Source organism: Stigmatopora argus, chromosome 6 (assembly GCF_051989625.1).
Source record: "Stigmatopora argus isolate UIUO_Sarg chromosome 6, RoL_Sarg_1.0, whole genome shotgun sequence".
Lineage (NCBI taxonomy): Eukaryota > Metazoa > Chordata > Actinopteri > Syngnathiformes > Syngnathidae > Stigmatopora > Stigmatopora argus.
In genome coordinates, this window is record NC_135392.1 from 6,797,659 (window position 1) to 6,807,500 (window position 9,842).

General features: G+C 39.6%; 1 protein-coding gene across 6 annotated transcripts in view; it reads left to right on the forward strand.

Annotated features, from left to right (window-relative positions):
- The window catches only part of scn8ab (sodium channel, voltage gated, type VIII, alpha subunit b), a 47,673-nt gene that overhangs the window by 8,010 nt on the left and 29,821 nt on the right, over positions 1–9,842 (forward strand). For 5 of the 6 annotated variants that reach the window (XM_077602422.1, XM_077602423.1, XM_077602425.1 and 2 more), the window contains exons 2-5: positions 775–1,109; positions 9,135–9,252; positions 9,359–9,449; positions 9,535–9,663. In XM_077602422.1, coding sequence (XP_077458548.1) covers positions 831–1,109; positions 9,135–9,252; positions 9,359–9,449; positions 9,535–9,663 — 617 coding nt within the window. In that variant the 5' untranslated portion in view covers positions 775–830. Of the gene's footprint in view, positions 1–774; positions 1,110–9,134; positions 9,253–9,358; positions 9,450–9,534; positions 9,664–9,842 lie in introns of those variants that run through there. The other variant, XM_077602426.1, reaches the window with a different exon arrangement.

The window sequence follows — 9,842 nt, forward strand, 5'->3', positions numbered from 1 at the left end:
CGTTGTCCCTTTTAAGAAGCTACATCAGTCAGGGTCTTAACAAGTTCTCCAACAAAAAACAATAAAAGTCCGAGAAATTTGGAGCTTTTCTTTAGCCTAATCATTAATAGGGCATTAAGTATGACTAAATAGTATTTTGCAGTTTGTATTTAGGGAATTTGAGCAACGATTTAAATGGTAATTATCACTTAGCTTCCGGGCGACCAAAAGACCGGCAACCAAAAGACCGGCGACCAATCGACCGTGTACCGGGAAGAGAGAGCTGACAGAAATGGCTTACAGACCAACTCTTCCACATTCAAGGGGAGGGGGAAAAATATTCTGTATGTGCATGTTGTTTTGGGGCTGTTCGCCTGCATATAGTAAAGCAAGTACCATATTCACACCAGCCAAAGATTATGCAATGATGAGGAAAAAACAAATATATAAGCCTCACTGGACTATAAGTCTCATTTTTGGGAGGGCAATTTTGTATTTCATTAGAAACCAGGAACAATACTATTAGAATGGAGAACAAGAAGCTTAATAGGCATCTGTTAAGATAACAGTTTTTCAGAAAATACATATATAACATGCTGTTGGTGGTCATAAAGAATAAAAAATACATATAAAAGTCACACTTGAGGATTAGTTGCAAGCCCAGTCAAACAAACAAAAAAAGTCCAACTTATAGTCCAAAAATGGCAGAAAAAAAGAATGTTTAAGTATGTAAAAACAAATCTTTTGTATTCATATCCAACTATGTCCTTTTTATTGAACACCTTTGTCTTTCAGAGCTCGATGTCTGCTATGGAAAATAAATAAAGAGGAACTAGCTGCAGGATGAAAACATGGCCGCACCCATTCCACCCCCAGGACCTAACAGCTTCAAGAAGTTTACACCGGAGTCGCTCGTTAACATCGAGAAGCGCATCAATGAAGAGAAAAACAAGAAACCAGCCAAACCCCGGTCGGACAGCAGTCACCGCGACACGTCAGACGAGAATGAGCCCAAGCCCAACAGGGACTTGGAGGCTGGGAAGAGCCTGCCGCTCATCTATGGCGATATTCCAAAAGGCATGATGACCACACCGCTTGAGGATCTCGACCCCTACTATGTCAATGAGAAAGTTAGTCACGCATTCACCCACTCACACTGTGCAAAATCTACCTAACAAGGGCTCTGCTCCGTACCCTACCGTATATTGGAAATTGAAGTTTTACAGTCAAATGATTGGCATGAAGAAAATTGCGTTAACTAAACACGAAAATTGTGAACTGTCAAAGGTGTAAAAAGCAGTTTACCATTTCATTGTGAAGGTGTCAACATATAAAATGACTCATTTTAACTCAGTCTAGCTGACAATCTTAGTTGTAATTTTGCACTGTGAAAGCATTATGTAAAAGATGGTTTAAAAATATATATATATATTTCTTTCCCTCACTCAACTTCCATTTAACTTTCTGTCCATATTGGACAGAAAGATACTGAATCTCAAGTCTTCACATCTTAAACGAAAACAATTGGAGCTAATTAGCCAACGTGTCTGTCATTTCACGTCCGCTACGAGCAAGTAAAATCGGATAAGTGGAGGATTAAACTGCTCGACATATCACGACCGCACACGGGTCCGTTTTGGAGGTGACAAAGCTGGATTTATGCGGTGACACTAAGTATATTTGAGGCTTGTTTGTTTACAACTTGCCCATGTTAAATACGTATAAGAACGGACAAGTAACAAAATTATATGTGGTAGAATTTTATTCTGAACATTTGGATGAATACATTAAGGCAAGGGTGTCAGACTCTGATTGGTTCGCGGGCCGCATTAACGTCAACTCCATTTCATGTGGGCCGGACCATTTTAGATCTGATATCTAGATTTTTTTTATTTTTTAAAATTGGATTAAAAGAACTGGATCAAAAGCCCTAAATAGTCCATTTTTATAGATCTAAAGCAAGGATGTCAGACTCGGGTTGGTTCGTAGGCCGCTTTAACGTCAACTTGATTTCACATGGGCCGGACCATTTTAGATATATTTAGATTTTTTTTAATAAATGGATTAAAAAAAACTGGATTAAAATCCCTGAATATTCAGTTTTTTTGTAGATCTAAAACAATGTTTATTTTAGCTTTTTTAAAATACATTTTTAGATTTTACAAAATGATTTTTCAACTAAAAACAAAGAAAATTTGGAAAAAAAATAGCTATTATCGATTTGAAAGGGGGAAAATCAGGAAATTTAATATACATCTATACTCACCATTTTAATTTGATCCCAAAACAGAAAGTTGGTACTCATGATTAACTTTCCCGGGCCACACAAAATGATGCGGCGGGCCAGATTTGGCCCCTGGGCCGCCACTTTGACACCTGTGCATTAAGGGCTTAATTGCAATCATCCCAACGTATGTACATGAAAAATATAGCGTAGCCCTGATGGTGTGGATATTAAAATTTAAAAGATGGCCTTTGGACATTCCCCCAAAAATTCAGTGTCCTTGCCTCAATGGTTGTCACTTAACTAAATGGGAAGCACTGTTATGCTGTTCCTCTGTTGCCTGTTTTGGTGCGATTTTATGGAGCAAGTTTGGTGGAAGGCGAGAAACTCACTGCGCCATCTTCGCTTTTATTGATGGTTACGGAGACAGAATGGAAAGAGAGGACAGCCAGTGGAAAAGGTCATGACAGAGGCTTTGTCGTAACACAACCCTAAAGTGTGCTGACGAGCCACGCAAGAGGAAACCGCCAATCGGCTTGTCTTATTACCTCTGCCTAGCACAGGGTTTAGAAGTCTTGTTTTGATTAGACGTCGTGACCCTTTTTTTACTCGTACTTTTTAGTCGTATTTGAACGTTTTTAGACGTTAAGAAAAAGCATACTTTTTGGCCAACAATGGAACAATGCATCCAATTCTGAAGGATGATCAGTAAGAGAGTGTGTGTCAATTCACTTGACGTGGCAACAGTAAGGGTGACGTTTGACTCAGCCATAATTGTTCACCAAAATCTGCTTCGAGTCCCAACGAGTGTAAAGATAAAATAACGACTTTAAAACGGTAGATGCAGTAAGCAAATCCTTCCTTGAACCACTTCTACTGTTGTGGTTTGTGGCTATTTTTGCACCTGCTACTGACTTTTTCCATACGTGTGGGTGGGAATACATTGGACAGCGGCTCAGTCTTGTTTGCTAGAGGAGCTTTTGGCCACATGCTCAAGGCCTGCTGCACATGAAAAATAGAAACGTAACTGCTTACATAGTGAAATTGGAATTATGCTACTTCTTAGATAATGACCTCCTCTGCAAGAATCAATGTACAGTGGTGCCTCGACATACGATCTTAATCAGTTCCGGGACTGAGATCGTATGTTGAGCTTTTCGTAACTCCCATTGAAATGAACTAAAAACAAATTAATTTGTTCCAACCCTCTGAAAAAACACCAAAAACAGGATATTGGATTGGGAAAAATGTTTTATTTCTTCTAATTCGCCATCTATTAACAAAGTAACACATAACTAGTGGTTTAATGGTAATACAATGGGTTTAATAGAAGAAAATTGTTGATTTGGAAAATTAGTGGAGTACATTAACAATATGGAACATCTTATGTAACATATTCATAATGTTTTTGGTTTTATAATTACATTCAATTTCAGTGACTTACCCATCAAAGTATGCAATTATTTCCCTTTGTGTAAATTCCAAGAAGTTTATTATTTGCCTTCCCGTCATGTTTTAAATTCATTTCCACATGAAAATGACGTACTTTCGCTTTCGATTTTGCTAGCGTGTCCATTTAGGTCTTGCTTTCATGCACACTGTGACTGCAGTCTAATCTTGCATTTTAGTCACTTTTTGTGCAATGGCTGCTCGGTGTAATGGTGCCACAAAAATATCAATAATGATATATACAGAAGGGCATAAAGTGTCATTTCTCCCGTGGCATTAAAAGAATTAAATGAAAATTAAAAAGTGCTTCTTTGCCACATGCTCGTAAGCACTGAAACTTCCCCCGTTTTCACACCCTTCCCCTCCCTACGCTTGACCGACAGTCGTCCTGTCACGTCGCATCACATTCTTTGTCAATGTGTGTGCGTGTGTGAGGGACCACGTGTGTGTCACGGTCAGATGCAGGAAACCTGATCACAGCACTTGTGCATCACAAAGAGAGGAAGAAGGGATATTGGTGAGGAGGAGAAATGCAGCGTTGCAGTTTTTGTTTTCCCCTGTGATGCCGTGTAGACTGCCTGGGCTTTTCAAATGCCTCTTGTGATTGGACCAAGCTGCCGGAGTCATCCAGTAAAAGTGCTAGGATGGAATGGATGCAGCAGCAGCATGCGTCGACTCAATTCACAAGGGTGGAATATTTGCAAAGCCCAAGTTGACATGACTCCACATTTGGATTGCAAAAGACCAGTTTGGTCATGTTTTATTCTGTGGACATTACATACGTTACAGCACATGTGTCAAAGTGGCGGCCCGGGGGCCAAATCTGGCCCGCCACATCATTTTGTGTGGCCCGGGAAAGTAAATCATGAGTGCCGACTTTCTGTTTTAGGATCAAATTAAAATGAAGAGCATAGATGTATTTTAAAGTTCCTGATTTTCCCCCTTTTAAATCGATAATAGCTATTTTTTTAATCCATATTTTCTTGGTTTTTAGTTCAAAAATCATTTTGTAAAATCTAAAAATATATTTAAAAAAAAGCTAAAATAAACATTGTTTTAGATCTATAAAAAACTGAATATTCAGGGATTTTAATCCAGTTCTTTTAATCCATTTATTTAAAAAAAATCTAAATATTATATCTAAAATGGTCCGGCCCACGTAAAATCAAGATGATGTTAACGCGGCCCGCGAACCAACCCGAGTCTGACACCCCTGCGTTACAGGATCACCTTTGTTTCTTTGTCTCTTTTTTTCTGTCACTTCCTCCCCAGTATTCTTCTTTTAAGGGTGTAGTAATTTAGAGCAGGGGCCAGGCTTTAGTGCTCTGTCTGAGTCCTCAGTCTCTGATGACACAGCATCCTGCTGCACTGAGTGAGGGAGGGAGGGACGGACCGACGGGGTGGACGGGGTGGTGTGTCGGTGCGGGTGTGTATGTAGGTGCGTGTGTGACTGTGACTGGGTGATAGCTGCTTGATACCAAAAACTGAGGGTGGGGTTTTGCATCAAAATGTTCAGGTAAAAATTCAGAAGGACTCATTTCTGAATCATTTGCAGGCACGGCGAATATTCCGTCTGCGCGTCAGAAGCATTCGTCTCTGCGTTTAAAGCGTTCTCGGCCCACCATGTTGAATTTTTGCTGCTTGCAATATTGATTTAGGAACCACTGTCAGCTACTCATGACAGCATGGGCTCCAGTCCAAAAAATGCCGATGCTTTCCAATACATAATGTTATAATTCTGCAAAGAGGCCTCGCGAATGTGTGTGTGTGTGTGTGTGTGTGTGTGGGGGGGGGGGGGGGGGGGGGGTAAGTTATTTTCATCGGGTTTCTCTTTTGTGAAGGTCATTTGATGCTGCAAGTCATGATGAGACTTGCACGCACATTCCGCTAAAATAGTCATTTTTCACAATTTTGAAAGATTTCTGTTGAGATCAACTGATTATAAAAGTCGTAGGCAAATGTCTGTACGTCCATTCAATCATAGCATCCATCCATTCCAGATTCGGGCCGTACCTCTCTGCAGGTCTTTGACTTTCTTTTCCGCATTACAACCCCTCACCTCGACCCCACCTTTCCTCATCTCTTTCTTGCTGTCTCTCTGTTTTCTTTTTCCACTCCTTCCAAGCTGTATACTCCCCTGTAATTGTCAGAGTTTGGCTTTTTAATAAACACGACAAGCCAAATTTTGTCTGTCAGCCATGTAGCAAATAAGCCTGATGAAGATTGCCCTTCTGGGATGCCATTGTCGAAGGGACATTCTTTAAATGAGATAATCACTTATGGACACATCAATATAAGCCACAAATTCACAGTGTACAATATGTGAAGAATAGGGAACAAACCAACCTTTTGTTTTTTTCAAATATTGTGTTTAAATTAACATTATAAATCTAATTTCAACTGTCAAATGTTTGACAGGTAATGGAGACTTATAGGTATTATTTATCATTTGGATTTTGTTCTTAGAAATCCTGTAAAGTGGTTTCTGAGATTTATTGCTACAAGTACAAGATAATTGCGGAAAATAACGACTGAGAACTATGTAGCACTCAATTACGGAGATTTGGTAGATTTTTATTATTTCATTTTAAGCTTGCAAGACTCAACCAATACCAGGGGGAGTAGTGTACTTTTTTTTTCTCTCGTTTTGCTTTCGCTTTGGGACAGGATGGGAAGCACCGTCATTCGGGAATGGCTCTGAAAAATGGTGCTTCGCCTCCGCATTAAAAGGAGCCAGATGAGGTGGTTCGGGCATCTGATTCGCTGTCCATGTGATCTAACCCTAAATAAAGCAGGAGAAAATGGATGGATGATAATGTGAGAGAACAGCGATTCAATCAGAACAACGCTATTGCACTAAGTATAGATTATTTAGTCATTTTGATCCCTCCCCTCTGTCAATTGGCCTGCCTCTTATGAATGTGGCATGTCCACAGTAAACTTTACCGTTAATCGAGAGTGCATTTTCATACATGTTGATAGAGTCTAAGACAAGGGTGTCAGACTCCGGTTGGTTCGCGGGCCGCTTTAACGTCAACTTGATTTCACATGGGCCGGACCATTTTAGATATAATATTTAGATTTTTTTTTTTATAAATGGATTAAAATAACTGGATTAAAAGCCCTGAATATTCCGTTTTTTATAGATCTAAAGCAATGTTTATTTTGGCTTTTTTAAAATATATTTTTAGATTTTACAAAATGATTTTTGAACTAAAAACACAGAAAAAATGGATTAAAAATTACAATTACTGATTTAAAAGGAGGAAAATCAGGAAATGTAATATACATCTATACTCTTCATTTTAATTTGATCCTAAAACAGAAAGTTGGCACTCATGATTTACTTTCCCGGGCCACACAAAATGATGCGGCGGGCCAGATTTGGCCCCCGGGCCGCCACTTTGACACATGCGGTCTAAGACGAGGCATATCATTACATAATTGCTGAGCTTTATCAGTGGCCTGTAAAAAAGATCGAACGGGGAAGGTTGACTCCTTGAAAAGTACATCTTGGAGCAAAAAGTTTGAACACTCCTGCAGTAAGTCATGTGGGATACATTTCCACAAATGTGGTATGTTAGAAGTGCAATCAGTGGATTGCCCAGGTTCTTCTCATTTCAGCACAACCCCCATTGGTTAAACTCTGTGTCTGTGGAACAAAAACTTGCTCCCGCATACATGAAATAACTCCTCGATTTTGTTTGCCGCCACCGTTAGGTGTCTCGCTCATTTTAAAATGGCTCATTATTCATATCTCCTTCCACGCACGGACATTTCCACTGCATTTGCTTTGTCAGCAAAACTCTTCCTCTGACCTCAGGGAGACACCACACACACATGAATTTAAATCATGTGCCTTCATTTTGTGTTGATTGTGTGGAGCATTAATTTAAATCCCGTTCCTAGGCTGAAGAAGTGTAAATTAAAGGTGAGCTCAGAGGTGCTGAGCTGGTAACCGTTAAGCATTTAATTGTGTACACAGGATATAGTATGTACTGTATACTCTATTATTACATTTTTTGTTTGCTTTAAATCATTACCTACACACGGCACATCAGGGGATCTTGTTTGTGCCAGCATTTCTTTGCCATGTTTGAGGTCCAAAAAACTGACCTCCACAAAACGTTGTCCTTTAGTGTGACACCGGTCAAGATCCTGATAGCAGATAACCCCAATTCATATTTTCTTTACATTTTATTGGAGGCAATTATTTTAAACCATTTGGATGTCTCTAAAAAAAGTTTTTTTTTTGGGGGGGGGGGGGTGAAAAATGTGATGCTCCCATTGAAACATTAGTATCCACATTTTATGGTGTTTGAAGTTACCATTAAACTTGGTTGAAGTTACCATTAAACTTGGTTTATAAAAAAAATCCCACCCAATAATTGATTGTATACCCTAATCTAATCTAATTTAGACTAAATGGAAGGTTTAGTGTACATTTTAGTTTTGATTTTTTTTAAAATTTGTTTATATTAAATTACCAACAACCAGTCTAACCTGCCTCCTTTTCAGGTGCAAATACGCTTCCATCTTCATTTGTGTTAGCCATAAAAATAGAACCTTTGGTGCTACATTAACACTACAAAATTGTTTTCTGAAGAAACAAGGAAAAAAATAGTATAAGGCCTCCGCAGTGTGCCTGCGATTATTGTGCGATTGTTTTTTGCATAACAAATTAGAGGCATATGCGACCAGAAATATCATGTCTTTTTCATTTCATTGCAAACATCCCACGGAACTGTCCACGATTGTAAACCAATCAGACTAGCTTCAATTACATGGACTTCTACATTTCATTTCCTATCACCCCCTCCTCCCCCCTCTGCCATCCAGGCACATGCACTCACACAGTCCCATGCACACTCACAGGCCAGTGCCCAGCTCCACTTGGCCCACTGCCGTTTATGGGTGGGGAGTGGTTGCTGAGAGCATGGAGTCAGCAGATATGCCACTGATCAATGACAGCATTTGCAGTTCTCTTCCAGTAAAAGCTTTAAACCTGGGCTGAAGAGCATTATTTGGCAAGCGCAGAGTGGAGCTTCACATGCCTCTGTTTGTTGCTTCTGTCATGGTGAAAGCACTGCAGGACTGATGCAAGCGCCACCTCTGTGCCGTCTTTGTGCCACCTCCTTTGTAAAGGGGAGGAGGGTAGCATTACATCACGCTCTCTTGGCGCACAGCGACCAGGTTAAAGAAAAGGTAGAACTGTATTTGGACGCATTGGCTTTTGAGGGACATGCTTGCATAATATCAGTCATATAATATATACGTGGACTAGTGGGAGATGCAGCACTGTGCTTGGAAGGGGAAAAAGCACAATGCAGCAGAGGCCCGTGACTCAGACATATTCTCACAAGGAAGTTACCCAAGCCGGCTTCAAATAAGAAAATATGAAAAATTTTGTTGGGCCTGAATATTGTGACGTGCCATATGGTTATGCATTGCTCTGTTGTTTTTTTTCTCTTTCTTCCTGCAGACATTCATAGTGATAAACAAGGGGAAAACAATCTTCCGCTTCAGTGCCACGCCCTCCCTGTACATCATCAGCCCTTTTAATCTTTTCAGACGAATAGCAATTAAGATTTTGATACATTCATATCCTTTCAAGTCCAAACTTGGTTTGATTTTGATATGGGATGAATTAGCAGTGCAAATGTACTCGCCTACTTGTTTATTGAGCCTTAACTTAACGTCTTCCCACGTTATTCAGCATGATCATCATGTGCACCATTTTGACCAACTGTATATTCATGACATTTAGTGACCCCCCAGAGTGGTCCAAACAAGTGGAGTAAGTACCATACTTTTTGTCATTTTGAATTTTCACAAATTGGTTTGTTAATTTCATGGTTCAACCGCACCCCGTTTCTTTCTAGGTACACGTTCACTGGGATCTATACATTTGAGTCACTCACAAAAATTGTGGCCCGAGGCTTCGCCATTGATGGATTCACTTTTCTTCGAGATCCATGGAACTGGCTGGATTTCATGGTCATTTCAATGGCGTAAGTTGAAATTCTACACTTGTTATTGTTATTGCTGTTAAGAATTTTTTTTTGAAGGGGTTGTTTGTTTATTTATTTTACACCAGTAACATTTTGTCAATTGAATGATAACAAAATCATTATTTGACTCCTGAAACACACCCCTAGCCTCAAAATTCTCATTTTGTTATTATAGTTAT